At 41.8% G+C, this 18770-nt stretch overlaps 1 protein-coding gene across 1 annotated transcript; it reads left to right on the plus strand.

Moving 5' to 3' along the window:
• The first annotated feature begins 297 nt into the window (after window positions 1-297).
• Window positions 298-16115, plus strand: LOC109476827 (E3 ubiquitin-protein ligase UHRF1-like). The gene is made up of 17 exons (XM_019777846.1): window positions 298-660; window positions 6279-6458; window positions 6939-7025; window positions 7539-8032; window positions 8488-8653; window positions 9062-9108; window positions 9295-9425; window positions 9965-10151; window positions 10714-10837; window positions 11233-11340; window positions 11812-11916; window positions 12432-12538; window positions 13071-13236; window positions 13716-13853; window positions 14315-14414; window positions 14912-15144; window positions 15948-16115. Exons 1-17 carry the CDS (start codon window positions 505-507, stop codon window positions 16092-16094), a joined length of 2676 nt encoding a protein of 891 aa, XP_019633405.1. The 5' UTR covers window positions 298-504; the 3' UTR covers window positions 16095-16115.
• Window positions 16116-18770: the final 2655 nt, after the last annotated feature.

Below are 18770 nucleotides of genomic sequence, written 5' to 3' on the forward strand. Positions count from 1 at the left end.
GAAATTTACTAGTTTCAACCCCGTTTTTCTCCCTTTTTTGGACGAATGCTGTTTGTTTTTATGTGACGCTAGATTCGCCTGGTCCTTTGTTGACAGCGGCCTGCGTTCACGCATGGCTAACTCCCACATCAACCCATCAACTTTCCCGCCAAATTTCGTATTTGCATCCTGCTCTCGCGAGATCTTGGATCATCACAAAATATTCTCTCATATTTCCCACTACTGTTCGTTTCAACACACAACTAGCCTATCTAATGAATATTTAAGGCTGTTTTTATGATTCTGTTGAGTGTTGTGGGGTTGCGTTTTGTAAAAAAGAGTATTTTTCCGGACGAGATTTCGCGAGATCTTGTTCGCGCCATTCCCACACGTGGGTGAAATTATCATATTTAAAGCCGTTTGTGTTCACTTCTTTTATCACACACACAGCTACAGAGAGCTCGCTCCCTTTCTTATAAAAAGACACGCTGCTAGAAGAACTCTTGTCCGAGAAATTCGGCCAAGATGTGGATCCAAGTCCGTACTTTTGACGGAAAGAGGCAGGTACAGATAGACGGCCTGTCGAAGCTGACGAAAATCGAGGAACTGAGGGGGAGGGTGGACGAAGTTTTCGACGACTCGCCGCCCGAGAGACAACGCCTCTTCTACCGCGGAAAACAGGTACTCATTCATTCAGAAAACTCGCTGTTTTTCCTCAGAAATACGACCTCAAACCTCCAGATTCTCTAGGAATAGCCTCTGTAGGGTGTACGCTGTCTTTGTGTGTTGTAAGGTTTCGTATTGTAACGCCCTAAGTGCCCACGGGGTCAGCCAGGGCACTTTGCATTGACATGGGCGGGCGGTGAGGTAAAAAGGCCCGGGCAACAAAAGACTTCGCCTCGATGGCCTACAAAACTCTTGTTTCTGAGGAAAAACTAACCCGTGAGCTGGTTTTAAGGCAAGCTAGGTTAACTAGAAGCATGATTTGGTAGCTGTCATTGCCGATTACTGAATATTTTTGTTAAATTTTTAATCCAGAAGAGTTGACGGCATCCAGGAATTGAATTTCAAGTGCCCAGGGGGCAAGTGATCTTGCTCAGATTTTGTCTCAGAAAGTGTGACAAGCCCCAAAAATGTCAAAATTACCTTTTTATTTGCCTATTTTTCATCATTCTACCATCAAAACAAGTGCCTAGGAGTCACATACGCAGACAGAATTTGCAGTTGGTCGTTAATCGAAAAGAAAGGACCACACTTAAGGGTGAATTAAGGTGCTGGTAGTTGTGATGTTTGCGATACAAGCTAAAAAAAAATGTCAAAATTACCTTTCATTTTGCCCATTTTCCATCATTCTGCCACAAAAACAAGTACCTAGGAGTCACATACGCAGACAAAATTAGTAGTGGTCGTTAATCGAAAATAAAGGACCAGTCTTAAGGGTGGTGGTTGTGTCATGTTTGAGATGTAAATGTAGTCGGTGGAAACATCAGACAGGAAAAGTGTAACTTCCTGCCCAAAGGGCCTCCGGACAAGCCAGGAATTCTCGGTTTGTATGCCGTCAGTCACATGACGACACACAACATCGGAACCCAGGCTTCTTTATGTGTGTAAAACTTCGGGAGAGGAGGAGGAAAAAAAGGCACAACAGAGCTTATTGTTCTGGGGAAAAGCCTTGCCTTCTGGCATCTCCGTTTTGCTGAGTGCACCAGACAAAGCCTGTGGCCAGCCGGCTTGCCTGTACCACTCTCAGTTTATACGCAGGAACATGCATGTATCCTAGGCTCCATAGCATGCCAAAAACGGGGGTTTTGGGGGGTCTTCAGGGTCTTTATGTGCTATTTTCTGATTGCATATAGACAACAGCCAGCCTGGTTGAATTACCCCCGATTTTAGAACTGGGCTAATCAGAAAACAGCCGAAGACCACCAAACCCCCAGTTCTATAAGCCTGCTACGGAGGCTATATGTATCCTTCTGATGTAAAACTGACAACCGTAACCCCATCATTTGCACTAGCACGGTTAGGAAACGGGAAATATTGTGGTTGTCGGCAGAACTAGAAGGTTCTGTCCCCGTCCCCTGCATTTGTGAGAAGGACAGCCAGGCAGCATGGCAGCCTAGTACAAACACATCATTAGCATAATGATGGCTCCGCTGGCACAAGCTGGCTGGCCGACATGTTTTTGCAGAGATGCCCTCCATACACATACAGCTCACACACACACAAAAACCTACTGCACTCCGAAATGCAGCTATAAACTTAGGAGTGGCCATAATTTTGGCCAACGTTAGAATAGAAGGCTAGCTGACGGTGTGACGTATGTGTTTTTGTCGTGATCAGTGTCGTAGAATGGCAACGCTAATTGTCAAGCTTGAATGTTGATGTTACGAGATCATGCACACAGTGCTCACACACAAAAAAATAACCCCTGTACTCCGCAGTGTAGCTATAAACTCAGGAGTGGCTGTGATTTTGGCCACGTTAGATTGTCAGCTGACAGTTTGAATTTCTGTGTTTTTGTCGTGATTAGCGTGGTTGTAACGCAACGTTTATTGTCAAGATTGAACGTTGGTGAAACGAGATCGGGGGTGGGTGGGTGTTCCTGACAGAAATACCTGTGACTCTTGCGTCGTAGGTGACATTTTGTCAGTAAATATTCTAATTCAAATCAAAGATTATATGTAACGATCCGTGAAAATCAGCCCGGTGTCGGACAATCGAGCCAAGCCACACGAAAAAAAAACAACCTGCAAGACAAGTTTAAGATGTGCCCATGGACAAAGAAAAAAAATACCACAGCGATTTGCATAAAGATGGCGTCACACCTTGGCTAACGTTTCATTCTGGGGGTGTTTACAGCTAACTAGGTCAGGCTTGCGCAGTGAACTCGTTTCCACTCGCACTTTCTCCTAAACCAGCTAAACCACTCGCCCTACCCTCAGTAGTGTAACGTCACAAAACGCCTTTGTAGTTGTTATTGTCTGCAAATCAGCTTTCGTTACTTTAAAGCTGAGGTATTTCCTTTCGTCGTGGGCTCTTGAAAAAAAAATGAGAAGTGTAAAGAATTAGATAATTCATTCTCGTATATTGGTACCTCTTACATAAGAAAGTTACTTAGTAGTTCCAAAGGTCACGTGCAAAGCATACTTGGGCTGTTTTAATGCAGTAAAACGTTTGACATACATGTATCTTTGTACCTACAGTATAGTTGGTGTATTGACGTATTGGTACATAAATGCACTAAAAGAACATAACAGCCAAATTAAAGTATACCACTGCCTGAATGTCAAAATTGTAGGCAAGTTTGAAAACGAAAGACAAAATCGACATGTAAGAGAAGGCCTATAATATATGCAAGAAGTACTACATGTAAAATCGTCATACAAAATAACACCCTTGCCAAATCAATCGCAAGTTTACAGGTTGTCGTATTAAGGAAAATTTGGCCAATGTCATTATAATTTGTTAGTCGGAATGTGTTGGCAGCCATCTTGATGTCAGACCATTTGAGAGTAGTTGTCGTGTTTGTCCTCTGATTCAGCAGGGCTCAAAATACTGGGTGCATGTGCACCTTAGTGCACCCAAAATTGCAGCTGTGCACCCAATTTTTTTCTGTGGGTGCACCCAAATATTTTTGTAGGTTCACACTAGTAGTATATATACCAGTGTACCCAAATATTTTTGTAGGTTCACACTAATGTTAGTAGTATACAGCATATTCATCTCACATCTAACTTAGCCCCGAAGTTGCCACCCCCTAAAATTAATGGGGTGGGGGTCATTAACCTCCGGCCGAGAGCTTGTGTAACGCAGGCTAGGGTTCATTGGAATTTTTGTTTTTTGCTGACATTCTACAATTTCATAATGCACCAAAAGTGTTTTTTTTTTTTTGCACCCAGTTTTTTAAGTTGGGTGCACCAGTGTATGTATTCTCAAAAATAAATTTTAAGCCCTGTTTGGTGATAGTCATCAGTGGCAAAACAGGAAAAGGGGATCAAGGAACACTGGAAGCTTCTGAAGGACTTTACAGGTCATGGCGAGGTCGAGTAGGAGTAGCTGCTCCTAAATCAAAGTGCTAAGGAACAAGGTTGCTGTTTAAGAAACTGACTTGTACTGAGTTGTAGTTCTTAAAGGCACGCTAAGCAATTTTAGGATAGTAAAACTGGACTTTCAAAGTCAATTTTCTAGTCTTTTTTTAATGTACATACTCTGTACTAAGTTGAATTAACCCTATCCCAAAGCATAACATCTATGAGTATGAAGCCAAAATGTGATGTGGAAAGAAAGTTTCTTGTTTTGTATCGTAGCCTAGGCTAGTTCTAACTTTTTATTGGTGGTACCAAAAAATAATAGGACTCATGTAACTTTTTTTGGCGTATCTTATTTCATGGATGTCTAACCTTCACCGACATGACTTACAAATTGTTTTCAGTCAGTGGAGACATTTTTCCAAATTGACGATAAAAATCCCTGCAGACTACAATACCGGTAATACAATATGAATCATTACAACGGAAGCAAGTATATAGGCCTGGTGGCTGGTAACCAAGGTTTTTGATTAGTGATCTGATAAATCCAGGTTGTGTATTGTTCTGTGGTCACTGGTGGAATTCTGTAACATCGCGATAAACTCTATCCACATCCCGGGCCTTTCCCAGAACAGGCGACTCAGAACAAAGGGCAAAGCCTAATTTGTTTTTAAAGAACGTTTCAAAATGGCGACGTCAGCGGTAGAGACAATTGTTGTTTCATCCCAGGGTCATTTCCTGCACATTTTGAAAATTATAAACTTTTTGTTAATTCTCCAAAGCTAAAAAATGTCCACTTGCAAACTTCACTTTGAATCAAAATATAACACAGCCTGTACCTGAACAAAATAAAACACTAGCTTTGTGCAGAGTTTAATGTTTTTTTGTTCCGAAATTATGTTGTTCCTTAGTTGGGTGTCTTATAGTTATACCAATATCCAGGTAAATGAATGAAAACCAAAAACCAAGCAGATGTCAGGATGGAAAGACTGGCTCTTGCTCTTACATTCAAATATGTCAAATCCTCATACATATATGAATCCATGACAAATATTTACCACCAAGACAGTTGACTGCATGTATAACTTGCTTTACGGTACAGAAACTGGGAGTTTACTTGATTTTGCCCAGAGCTAAGTAAGCCTTATTGCTGGATGACTGGTACCTGACTGTACCAGGGTAACATGACTCATGATCAGGTCTGAATCACTGCGGTACAAATTACGCAGGAGACTGGGACTGGTCTGGAACATGCTGTCAAGTTGCCAAAATGTAGCTCGGCGAAAGAATCTGTGACGTTGATGCCCCAGTTTTTTAATGTCAAATGCACCACAAAGCCTAGTTCCAAAATGAATTTTGAGATCTGGTATATGGTGTATGCAAGGAGAGGGAGGGGCCAATGGAATAGTGTATCTAGTAGCAGCGACACCTGTGCTGTAGTGCAGTGTGAACCAGCCAGAATTGCCCTGAGGAAGGTGACAGACGGTCATCGAAACGTTGGCTGCATAAAATGCTTGGTTGCGTAAAAAGAGTCTTTTCATTCATGATCAGTGACTTACCAACCTGATTACACTATTCACAAATCATAAGTCTAGCTTTGTGTAATTATGCGTGCAGCTATTGGGGGGGGGGGCAACAGGAGAATTGACCAGCCAGCCATAGTTGCCATGGTAACATGATTGACACCTGGAACAGCCGACAGGGTGTGCCCGTACTTGAATGATAAACAGTTGACTTGGTAAATCCTAATGTTAGTATAACATCTCTGTTGTAACTAATTGGGTACTTCCAAAATTCCATGCTGTGCTACTCCCAAAGCGCTGTGTCTGTATGGGTAATGGGATGAAGTCTGCCATCTCTAATTATTGTTAATGTCCTGTTTCGTTCTTCCCTGAGCTTGAGGATGGCCACACCCAGTTTGACCATACTACAGCAAGGGTATGAATGGGTAAGGGGTTGAAGTTTGCCATCTGTTTATTTGTTTGTTCCCTAATTTTCTTGTTTTGTTTATCCCCCCGAGCTTGAGGATGGGCACACCCTGTTTGACTACAGCGTGGGGCTGGCTAAGTGTGTATGTGTAAGGATTGTTTGTTTGCTTGTTTGTTTCCTAATTTTCTTGTTTTGTTTACCCCCTGAGCTTGAGGATGGGCACACCCTGTTTGACTACAGCGTGGGGTTAGCTTAGCCGTTAGCTATGTGTCCGTATGGGTGAGGATTGTTTGTTTGTTTGTTTGTTTATTAAATGATTGTCCTGTTTTGTTTACCCTCGAGCTGGAGGATGGGCACACCCTGTTTGACTACAGCGTGGGGCTGAATGAGATCATCCAGCTGCTGGTTAGGCCGGCCGACACTGGCCAATCAGAAGGCAGCTCAGTCGCCACTGAAACCGCATCCGACAAGGAGGAGCCCATGGAAGAGCTGGAGCTAGAACCATCCACCCCTGATGCACCGGTACTGATTTGTTTTATTTGTTTGCAAATTTCAGATAAAGATATTACTCAGTTTTAGTTTTTTGAGCCCTGATGAGAAAAGTATGGAGGTTGTAGTAAAGGTTGTAATAAAGTATGTATGGAAAATGGAAAACAAGCTTTTTTTTTTGTCACCATGACTTGGTTTAAAAAGGAAGTTATGTACATGATTGTGTTGTGATTCTTTTGAAGGAACATGCATCCCTACATAATGTGGCATCTTTATAATGTGGCATCTAGAGTTTGTTTCTATCTAGGATTTTGTACAGATGTAGTGAAACTTGTGCAAGTGAAAACAAAGAGAACCTACATAAAGTCATTGACACAAGCATTAAGAGTCCTGTCTATAGAGACCACCTGTCCACATAGACCAGATTTTATTGAGCTGCTGAGTGGGAAGTTTTGACTGTAATGAAAGTATTGAAATTTAGCAGCTGTTAATTTGTGTATCCTGTGTTACCAGATGACCAATGGGGATGTGGACTCAGACACAGGACTGTCCGACCCTTCCACAAGCGGGCAGGCAGGGCACATCAAAGGACTCTACGCGGTAAGGGGGTTATAACGTTGTGTTGTAGACAGGAAATGATGACAACTTTACCTGTTAGACATGGACCATGTTATGTAATATTATTTGTGCATCAGTACGTGACAAGACGTTTTCAAGAGATTTAGTTTTACAAATACTCTATGGTATGGAAATTATTATCTTTCTTTGGGAATAGGTCTCATCTTTGAAATTCTTACAATTCTGTAGGTTTTGTGTAGAGCCATGTTTTATTCTAATACTAATATTACTAGTCTAATAGAATTGGCCAATCTTTTAGAATTGGGGGCTGCCCTATGCAGCTTACATAGGTGCTGGAAGAAACTTTGACTCGTGGGTCATTTGATTGATGTGGCATTGTAAAACACTTGTAGATTACTGAAACTGACCGCACATGTCTCATGCCTAATTTTGCAGGTAGGAGATTTGGTATATGCCAGAGACTTGCTATAATTGACCTCAACTGTTGCTGAAGTTGTGTGACACATATTTTCTGTTTTATTCCCTATTTTGCAGGTAGGAGACTTGGTAGATGCCAGAGACTTGCGGATCGGCGCCTGGTTCGAGGCCACGATCCTAAAAATTACGCGGGCATCTTCTGATTCCTCCGAAAACCACAAAGACGATAATTCTCAGGGAACAACAAGCGAGTCCAAAGACCAAGAAGCTGCCGCTGCTACCCAAGACATTCCCGCACACGGCAGCTCAAATTCTGTCTTAAATGGTACCTCAGACACAAGACAAACACAGGAGGACACCGAGAAATCTTCTGAGGATACCTCCTTACAATCAGGGAAGGGCGACGGCGATAAAACTACCTCACAACGCGAGGAAACGGCCCCAGCTACTACCTCGTCGGAAAAGGACAGTGGAGACATGGAGGTGGACGGCCTTCCCAACGGAGCTTCTGCGGAAAATGTGGTTCTGAATGGAGATGGGAGCGACGCAAGTCGGTCGGGAGAGGAGGAGATGGAAGAGGAGGGGCTGGTGTACCACGTCAAGTTTGAAGAGTAGGTGCAATGTCTTCTAATTTTATTGTTTGGTTATATATTGCTGTTTATTTATTTCACCATGGGAAACATACTTTCTACTGGACCAGGTGTTTTGTGCCAGTTTTTAGTTATTTTGTTCATTCTAGAGTTGTTCTCACCTACATAATCTGAAAGGGATTTTATTGTTCCCACCCACGAATATCTTATTAGCAAGTAAGGAATTTTAGTGACATCAAAAGAAGCAAACACTCAAACACTTTTTAGGAATGGATATAATCAAATTTGGTATTAAGTTGCACATTTGTGTATTTAACCCTGGAACCACGTTGCCAAATTCATCCTATCCCAGCTACATGGCTAAAATTATGTAGGAAGGATTTTTGATATACTAACATGAAAAAGAAGTCAGCTCTAAAAAATGTCTATATTCCAACGTGCATTTTCCCCCCGGTGTTGCCACCCTTCTGTCCCAGCTACGAGGATGATGTTGCACAGCTCCGGAGCGTGGACATCAGACCGCGAGCGCGGACCGTCATCCCGTTCGAGGACGTGCAGCAAGGCATGCTGGTCATGGCGAACTATAACCCTGACGAACCCAAGGAGCGAGGCTACTGGTACGACGTAGAGGTCGTCGCCAAGGTCAGGACGTTTGAAGTCTTCTAAGGAATCTTTTTCTAGGCTTATTAGTATTACATTGAAAGTAAGTCTTTTTGCTTTTATGAAACCTTAACTTTTTCTGTGCTCTTTATATCAAAAGGTAGTTTTATAAGGAATCTTTCTTTTTTCTTGGCATGCCAAGGAATAGGGAGGTCACCCTTTCAAAACCCCTACAATTATAAAGTAAGAGTGAAAAATGCTAAATTCTCTTTCTTTCTCTCCCCTCTCTGTCTTACTCTTTCCTCCTCCCTCTCTCCCACTCTCCCCCTCTTTCCCCTCTCTCTGTCACTCCCTCTCTCTCTCTTAGCAGTAATACTAATAGTTCTCATGTTCACAAGTTTGACGATGGTGATGTATTTAGATTCATGTCTTCCCAATTCACCCATGCAGAAGGCCAAGAGAACCAACAAGGAACTGATTGGCAGAATCCTGTTGGGGTGAGTTCTTTTACTTACAAGATGAGGTCTTCCACTTACAAGTTTAACACATGATCATATCGTAATGGTAAATGCAAATCACAGTGAGACTAGTAGTCAAGATTAGCTTGGGTGCTGTCCTATTTATATAATGTCTGCAAATTGTTTCAGTTGAAAAAATAAAGTCTCTGTGTTTTCTGTCCCCAGTTCGAGAGGTGACTCCATCGAGGATTGTCGCCTGATCTTCACGGAGGAGATCTTTAAGATCGAGAAGGCGGGCGAGTGTCCCAACGTTAACATCAACCAGGTCAACGGCGAGGATATGGAGGACCTCAGACGTAAGGACACAATGGTTTCTTCTTTATTTTTTTTCTTCATTTATTTAAAAAGACAGAATAGTGATAACAGAGAGGACAACACAACAAAGGACACAATTTTTTTGTGTTTCTTTCAAAATTGTTTGTTGCTAAAAACTTTGAGGAAAACACTCCGATTCTTTGATTTTATATGTGATTTGTTCAACTTCAAGCATACTGTGACTTTGTTTCCTATTTTCCCTGAAGAAACGAGCAATGCTAAATTGTGTTTGACTTTCCTTGTACCATTGGCCAAAAATGAGATGTTGTCGTGAAATTGTACTCATCAAAATTTGTGAACCATTTGTGTACTAAGATACATGTACATCAAAGCCCAAATCTGTTTTGCTTTTTTCATGAAACTGCAACAGTTAAAAGATGCACAAGTATCATCCTTTATCAACCAAACGAGCTGAGTTAATGTCTTTACACAGAGATTTGCAGTCTCTCACAAATGCCATTCGTACACACAAGTATGGCTTAACTGATATCTAAGGCATAGATCTACCTGTCCGTTCCAGGTAAGAAGACACCTGAGTGTATGCAGTGTCTGGACGACCCGAACAAGAAGTGTAAACACTGCAACTGTCACGTGTGTGGAGGGAAGGAAGACCCAGACAAACAGCTACTGTGTGATGAGTGTGACTCTGCCTTCCACATGTACTGTCTGACTCCACCCATGGAAGTACTACCAGATGATGATGAATGGTAAGAAGTTTGAATACCTCTAAGTCAGGAAAATTATTGATTTATGCATGCATATTGCTCTAGTGACCTCAATACATTCAGTAATTGCTCCAGGTGCAGCCATAGGACTGTAAGGTTAGCCAAGAAGGTTGTTTCCATAGTGTTTGTTTTGTTTATGGTTTTGTATGTGTGTGTGGTTTAACACAATAACTCAAAAAGAGAAAAGCTTAAGGCGGATTGTCATGAAACTTGGTAGGTGGGTAGGTCTTGATAAGACCTAGAAATGATTAGATTTTGGGCCCCCTGGTGGTTTTCCTAGGTACTGCAGCAGAACTTTGAAAACAGTTGGTTTTATATCTCATGATCTAGACATGCTAGGGTCACAAATTTTGGATGGTAGATAGCTCTTCTTGTGAAGTTTAATGTCATCTCCCCCGCCCCCAGGCACTGCCCCCTGTGTCATAATGACACGTCTGAGATCTTATGTTTGACGGCGTGGGAGTCAGGGAGTTTACTTCTTTTTTGTGATAGGGTTTGAAATTGTTGAGGCGATGTAAATGTTAACTGAATCTTTTTCCTCCAGGTACTGCCCTCTGTGCCGTAACGACACGTCAGAGATTGTGAGGGTCGGGGAGAAACTCAAGGAGAGCAAGAAGAAATCCAAGATGGCGTCCGCTAAAGGCACCAGCACTCGTGACTGGGGGAAGGTGCGTTTGTTTGTTTGTTTGTTTGTTTGAGCCTTTGTTTGTTCAGGAAACACTCAAATCTTCTCATTACGATCGAGAGGTCAGGGTCAGACAAAATAGCAAGATTGAAGTCCTATCAAATCCATAATAACATGGACTCCAGATTTTGTCAGCACAGGAAGACATATCTTCTTCTTCGTAGCTTTGAGTTAATCTTGGACTGATATTGAATAGTTAAAGTGGTCAAAGCATAAGTCATTTTTATGAAGAGAAATGCTAGCATACATTTTGAAATGTCCTTTGTGCAGAAAAAGTGTTTTTCAACCTAAGAAAGTACAACTTTTGCTTAGAATTGACAAATGGTAGTCAAATGCACTATGATTTATCCTCTAACAACTCCCACACCTGTTGTGCAGGGCATGGCGTGTGTTGGCAGGACAAAAGTTTGCAACCTGGTCCCCCCTAACCACTTTGGACCCATCCCAGGTGTGCCTGTGGGAACCATGTGGAAATTCCGCGTACAGGTAAGTGAACTGTTTCTCTTCGTGAGCAGTAATACCAGTATGCTAATAACTTTCTGCCTTATGTTGTGATACCATGCCTTTTTTCTGTCAGAAGACATGGTGAAACCACACGATAGCAGGAAATGAACAATGTTTAAGGCAGGGCTCTAGCCAGCTTGAAATTTTTTTCCGTCAGCCCAGGTCCATCATCGGATTTTGGATTTTAAGCCTTCAAAAATGCAATTTTTCACATTTTGAGAGGCAAATCATGATGTTGAGAGTGTTTGTCAGTGGTCCTTCAGATGTTTTCATATTTTTATCCAAGATTTTTGTTAATTTTTTCTGTCAAGGTTGACAGATTGGATGTAACACCCCACAAAGTTCCAGCAATTGACAGAAAAACTGGTGCTGGTTAGAGCCCTGGTTTAAGGATGCCCAAATCTACATCTTCTTGGTAAAAAAATTTCTGATGACTGTCTGTGTCTCCCCCAGGCCAGTGAAGCTGGTGTCCACCGTCCACACGTGTCTGGGATCCACGGCAGGGAGACAGAGGGAGCCTACTCCATCGTACTGTCTGGGGGATATGAGGATGACAAGGTTAGTGCACTGTCCTCTTACAGTTTCAGTGTCAGGTAGAAGCTGGTTGAAAATTTGATACGTATCATTATAAAAATCATTAAACCTCTTCAAGCCAGCCACCTGGCCACAATGGCTGATTTTTTTCGTGGTCCCAAAATATCTTTCCCATACTGAGGCTCAAGCATTGAGTCAACTGCCCAAGAATGCCAATTCACCTCAGTCCACTGGGTGGCCTTCTTGGACAGATTTGGCTGTAGTATGAAATATGATACTTTCGTGATATACAACTTAACTGTTTTAGAAGTATAAAAGAATTCAAAACTGCTGTTTGATGAGACTTTACTGTTTGCAGTTATTTTATTCTAGATCTTATCTCATTGCTTACAATTACCTCTTTGGGGCAAGGTCTCTTGGGGACGAAGTCAGAGCCATTGTTTGATGAGACTTTGCTATTTGTTCTTGTTTTATTACCTTGTTGTTTGCAATGACCTCTAAGGCATTATTGCAAGAAATAAATTTTTTGTGCCCCAAAGGATGATGGGGAGGAGTTCCTGTACACGGGCAGCGGAGGTCGTGACCTCTCAGGGAACAAGCGCACAGCTGAGCAGTCATGTGACCAGAAACTCACCAAGATGAACCTGTGAGTCCTGCAGTACCACAGCTATACAATAGGGGGCACTTGTAAACAATGGGGGGCTTTTTTCATGAAGAGGCCATGCCAATCAAATTTCTTGCTTCTTGGATTCACCCCCTTCATATTTTTCTGATTTGAAAAAAAGAAGCATGTGTATCTACCATTTATGTTGTCAATCAACCCAAAAATTTTGCCGCCAACGGTTGAAGAAAGTCCTTGTTCGCCCAGTTAGTCTGTTCCGTTTTTTTTTTGTCATTACTACCCTTTCATTGTACTTGAGTTAGTTTATAGTTTTACTATAAACTACATTGCGACATGCCAACCCTGTATAAATTAAAATAAAAATGAAAATGAAATGAATTATCAGTTCAGCTGCTACACTAAAAGTTCAAAATTCATTGTTCGAGTCTAAACCAGTCTGGTATGTTGACTAAAGCATTTAGGGTGTACTTACATATTTGTGAAGGGTTATACAGATAGAGGCACTTTTGTACACCTATATCAGAAAAAGAATTAACAAAACACTTCTTCCTCTTAGTGCCCTAGCCAGGAACTGCGCTGCCCCACTGGACACTAAGAAAGGAGCAGACAGTAAGGACCGGTGGCAGGAGGGGAAACCAGTCAGGGTGCTGAGGAACTGTAAGGGTCGAAAACACTCCAAGTACGCGCCTGAAGACGGCAACAGATACGACGGAATATATAAGGTACGGAAAGGGGATGGATGTTAGGTTTGCCTGACAATGTGACATAGAGTTTATGGCTTTTATTTTTTACTACTATTTGTATGTCAGTGTTATTACAGTGTTAGTAGTAAAGTTAGAGCATTGGTCTCTTTTAATCTTGCCCAGGAACATGTTTGCAAGTTTCTGATCCAGGAGTTTTTTTTTTAAGAAGAGTTTTTCAGTTAATCTTGTTCATGATTAGGTAGCCTAGGGTTTTTGCATTAGTTTTGATGGTTTGGAAGGTGGGAGAAGGTTTTCTTCACCATGAAAGAGCTTACATGTATCTGTTAAGCAGCCTCCTTACAAATTGCAGTTATCAGTTGTAGAGCGTTTATTTACTCTTTGCAAAGGCTTGAAAAAGCATCATGCTATCCTCATGTCCTCAGTTAAGGACATGAGGATAGCAAAAAAAGAACTGCTCAGATTAATTTTGCTCCTTCCTTCTGCTTTGCACCCCACAGATAGTGAAGTACTGGCCAGCGAAGGGTAAGTCCGGTTTCCTGGTCTGGCGTTACAAACTCCGCCGGGACGACCCGGAAGCCGCGCCGTGGACCAAGGAGGGACAGAAAACAGCCAAGAAACTCGGACTCACCATGCAGGTAATGCTAGATTTAAGACTGTTTTTGTTTAGGGAGAGCTACTGGTCAAGTATGTTAAAGAAATCAGCACACTTAGCAATATAGAGTTGTGCTGATGTGTGTGATGGGTCCAAACTACCAATTATTTTGCAATTCCTTGCATAGCTTGTACCGTCAAACCTGTACAAGTGAATATCTGTACATACTGTAGTAAGGAGCATCTGCCTATAGTTTTTGTGACCCCTCTGCTAATTTTCCCATCAAAACAAGCATTAAGAATCCTGTCTAAAGTGACCACCTGTCCACATAGACCAGATTTTATCAGTACCCTGAATGGTCAGTTTGACTACATTTTACTACTCTCTTTAGGTATAGAACAGGTGTGTATACACCATACAGCATACTAACAAAGAAACAAATGTTGTGAGGTTTCTTACAGATCCTTGTTGCAGGACTTATGTTACATTGTTTGTATGTTTCAGTACCCAGATGGCTACCTGGAGGCTCAGGCTGCCAAGGAGAAGGAGAAGGAAGGAGGGACACCAGCTAAGGGCAAGGGGAAGAGGAAACGGGGGTCAGATGGTAAGAATTTAACTTGCTGTCAAAAGCTTCTAGCAGCCTTCCTACTGGTCATCCCCCAATCCTAACTACATGCTCTTCACACTTGTAGCAGCTCTTTCATTGAATTATTGTCAGACTGAGAACTGACTGTTACCATGATATTTCAGGCTGTGATGACTGGTTTCCATAGCTCCATAGAGACTCCTGAGCTCCTATTGGACTGATTTTTTTTTCATATTAAATCCTGAGCTCCTATTGGTAGTGCTGGGTATAGGAATGAGTCAGATGTGAATGGCCACAAGATGTTGGGTATCACCTTGACTTTATTTGCATCCACTGGATCCACAATATGCCTGACACTTACAACTTTCCTTCCTCTGGTCCTTTATATGAAGGTGATGATAATGATACATGTCGAACATGAATACAGAAAGTCACATAAGAGACAGGGTGATAGTATAGATAGACAGGATAATATTCATATATGAGGAATTCATTTAATGTCTTTGTTTTCCCAGATGAGGGCACTCCCAGTAAGAAGAAGGGCGGTGCCTTGCGAGAAGTCTCTGCAGAGGTACAGAAGATGCTTAAGGAGGATGAGAAGAATAAGAAGCTGTGGGATGAGGCCCTTAAGGCGGCGAAGGGCGGCGACTCCTTCCTCCCCAAGGTCGAGGAGACTTTCCTGTGCATCTGCTGTCAGGAGCTGGTGTTCCAGCCGGTTTCTACGGAATGTGGACATAATGTTTGTAAGGTAGGGTTGTTTTTAGTATTATACAATCCTCATAAACACTCAAACATGCCTGTCCTTGGTGCTGAACACCATCCAAACACAGGAAAACATGCCTGTCCTTGATGCTGAACACCATCCACACACGGGCACCCACACACATGTACACAGGTTGACACTGGAGCTGGTGTTCCAGCCAGTTTCTACGGAGTGTGCCTGTCCTTGGTGCTGAACACCATCCACACACAGGTAAACATACCTGTCCTTGGTGCTGAACACCATCCACACACATACACTCAAATATGCCTGTCCTTGGTGCTGAACACCATCCACACACAGGTAAACATACCTGTCCTTGGTGCTGAACACCATCCACACACAGGTAAACATGCCTGTCCTTGGTGCTGAACACCATCCACACACATACACTCAAATATGCCTGTCCTTGGTGCCGAACACCATCCACACACAGGTAAACATGCCTGTCCGTGGTGCTGAACACCATCCACACACAGGTAAACATGTCTGTCCTTGGTGCTGAACACCATCCACACATACACTCAAATATGCCTGTCCTTGGTGCTGAACACCATCCACACACAGGTAAACATACCTGTCCTTGGTGCTGAACACTATCCACACACAGTCTAACATGCCTGTCCTTGGTGCTGAACACCATCCACACACAGTCTAACATGCCTGTCCTTGGTGCTGAACATCCACACATGTAAATTTTGTCCCTATTTAACCTTGCCTCCATGTTTGACCTTGCCTCCATATTTGACCTTGCCACCATGTTTGACCTTGCCTCCTTGTTTGACCTTCAGGCGTGCCTGCAGAGGTCGTTCCGCGCCCAGGTGTACTGCTGTCCCGCCTGTCGGCACGACCTTGGGAAGGGGTACAGCATGGCGACCAACAAGGAGCTCCAGGCCATCCTGAACCTGCTGTTCCCTGGGTACAGCGCAGGCAGATAAACAAGTCAACAACAACAACAAACAGCACAACAAGTAAACAGCAGCTCACGGCAATACGCAGGGTGTTATAGACCGCCACAGAGGGTATTATTGAAACATAACACATACCCAGGGTATTATTATTATTATTGTGTATTTTGCAGGGCGTTGTTGAATGATACCCTAGTCATTACTGAAATGTCAGCTAGGTTGTTGTTAAAACTTCAATAATTCTCCAGGATGTACAGAGAAAATATTGCATAAATTCATCCAGGGTGTTATTGGAGAAAACCAGGGCATTATTAGAGACTACCAGGGCATTATTGGAGAAACCAGGGTATTATTAGACTGATATTGCCCAGGTTGTTATTGAAGCACTGCTGTAGGTGTCTTTTGATAATGCCCCGAAGTTAGAACTTGACAATGCATTTTAACACTTGGTGGTGACGTTAGCTTCCTACCAGGGTATTACTGAGACTAGTAGCTACTTGAGAAAAAACATCATGCTTCACCTCAAATGAGGATGACAAAAAGAAGTTGTCCAAAATTTGCGAGATTTGCTCATCGTTAAAAACATCACATGCTGACAGACAAAAAAATTCCATTGTCATTGTTATCCGTACATTTTTTCCTGTCCGATTTCATGTTACATTGTTAATCCAGCAAAACTGTAGAATGTTTCAGCACACTCTTGCTTTACACTCAGACAGAAAGTAAGACTTTGTTATAGGTAACCTGCATTTTGCTAAGGATGTTTCTGTGCTCAAAATCAGTACCTGTAATGACAGAAGTATCAGGAAAGGGGTTAATTTGTTTCAACATTCCAGTCTTTTTATTCTGCATCTGACTTTCTCGTAGCTGAAGTTCCATCCATTCCATCTATATATCCATGGTGACCCTTCACTGCTAAGTTAACCTGTTAGCACCAAATCTGTGTTGACTACGGGGTTAGGCAGCAGGGAGAAGGTTAATCAAGAAAGGTTTTGTATAATGACGTCACGACAAGTTGTAAAATTACTACCATTCCAAATACTGCCGTTCAATATAGTAGATACATGTACCAGTAAACTGTAACATTTTCATGTGAATGGGAAAAAAATATACACATACATAGCATATAAGGTTTTAGCTATGGGAGACTTACTACAAAATGTAGCTATGTAAGGAAATAATTTCCAACATCTAAGAACACAATCAACATAATGTATACGGAAATATGCAACAGTTAATCAAGCATTTCGCGCACAGTAAGATTAAGCTATACTACCAAACTACTGCAGGGTAAAAATGCTTTTTTTGTTGTACAAGTTTAACAAAATACCAGGAATTGCTCATTGTTTATATGATACAGTTCATCACTGTTTGTAGAATTCAATGGTATAACAAGATTTCTGAGATTTTAACTCCTACATTTAAGATTGGAATTTCCCAACTTTTGACTGAAAAACCACTAGTCTTCTAAATCAGGTGTCAGAATTATTTGAAGAAGATACTTTTTCAGTCAAACATTTGGGTAAGTCCAATTGGTGAAAAATGAATGTTGTCTAGACTTTGCAAGCCATTAGAAATTAGTGTATATGCAGCGGGAACTGTTTAAAATGTCATGTCAGCTTTTTAAAAAAATCATACTCTTGAAATGTACTTAAATTTACATTCACATGGACCAGTCAAATGTACATCAGTAGTTAAATTTGCAGAAAGTTAAGCAGGTGTTTATTATAATGTTGTAATCCTGTGGTTTGTAGAAATGCTAATCTCCAAGCAGATCCTAGGGTGGCAAAAGACAGGATACTGCCTGGCCAATTTGATACTGTCTTTTTTGCCACCCGAAGATCTGCTCGGAGATTATAGAAATGCATCGACCAAAGACGTAGCAGCTAAAGTAGAACAGATAAAATATAATTCAGAAGTCGTGAGAAGGCAGGGCTGTTAAAAAAAAGAAGAGTTCAACTTCCAAATGGGAAATTGTTAGTAGAGTTTGTCGGACTAAGGAGATATTTTTTACAAACTGACTGTGCCTTGGACTTGAACATGTAGCCGAAAGTTGTACACAATTGTAACAGAAAAGAGAGATTTGAGATTTAACCGAACGATTTTTGGATGTTGAGCATTCTGTAGCGCAGACTTGACGACGGGAAAGTAATTTTGTACGTCTATTTTTAGGAGCAGAGTTTTCTGCCATGTGTAACTAACCGGGCATCCAGAGGACTAAGGTATGGAAGGGTATAGCCAAGTTTGGTTCTTCTACATTTGAAATATTAACCCAGAATTGGAACAATTGCTACTTTAGGCATTCAGAATTGTCCATTATTGCAGCATCAGCGGTTGCTTTAGACAAGCACTTAAGTTGAGAAATATTCATTGCAGCTGCGTTTTTGGCATCAGCTTGCCAGTTGACGAGTGTTAGCGACAGAATGTCATCAGCTGATCCAGTGTTCGCAGCATTTACATATAATTAGCTCTCGATTTGCGAGCAGGAGACTTGTTTGTCGCGCTCTTCTCGCCTTTAGGGCATAAACTTTTTACCTCGTAAAAGTCTTTGTGATTTATTCTTGTTTATTCTTCGCTAAAGCCAGGGCTGAACCTCAGGAGTTTAAATATATTTTGTTTGGTCCTGGCTTGCCGGCAGTTTTTGTACCATGTTATATGATAATTGTACTGCTAATATCGTTGAAGAGATTCATTTGTCACGTATAG

This window comes from Branchiostoma belcheri, unplaced genomic scaffold, assembly GCF_001625305.1.
Source record: "Branchiostoma belcheri isolate BF01 breed outbred unplaced genomic scaffold, Haploidv18h27 scaffold390, whole genome shotgun sequence".
NCBI classification, from domain to species: Eukaryota; Metazoa; Chordata; class Leptocardii; order Amphioxiformes; family Branchiostomatidae; genus Branchiostoma; species Branchiostoma belcheri.

Coding starts and splice junctions, on each gene's coding strand:
- LOC109476827 (XM_019777846.1), top strand. CDS start 505: ATGTGGATCCAAGTCCGTACTTTTGACGGAAAGAGGCAGGTACAGATA. Junction 8,033..8,487: donor TACCACGTCAAGTTTGAAGA/GTAGGTGCAATG, acceptor CTTCTGTCCCAG/CTACGAGGATGATGTTGCAC. Junction 12,539..13,070: donor AAACTCACCAAGATGAACCT/GTGAGTCCTGCA, acceptor TCTTCCTCTTAG/TGCCCTAGCCAGGAACTGCG.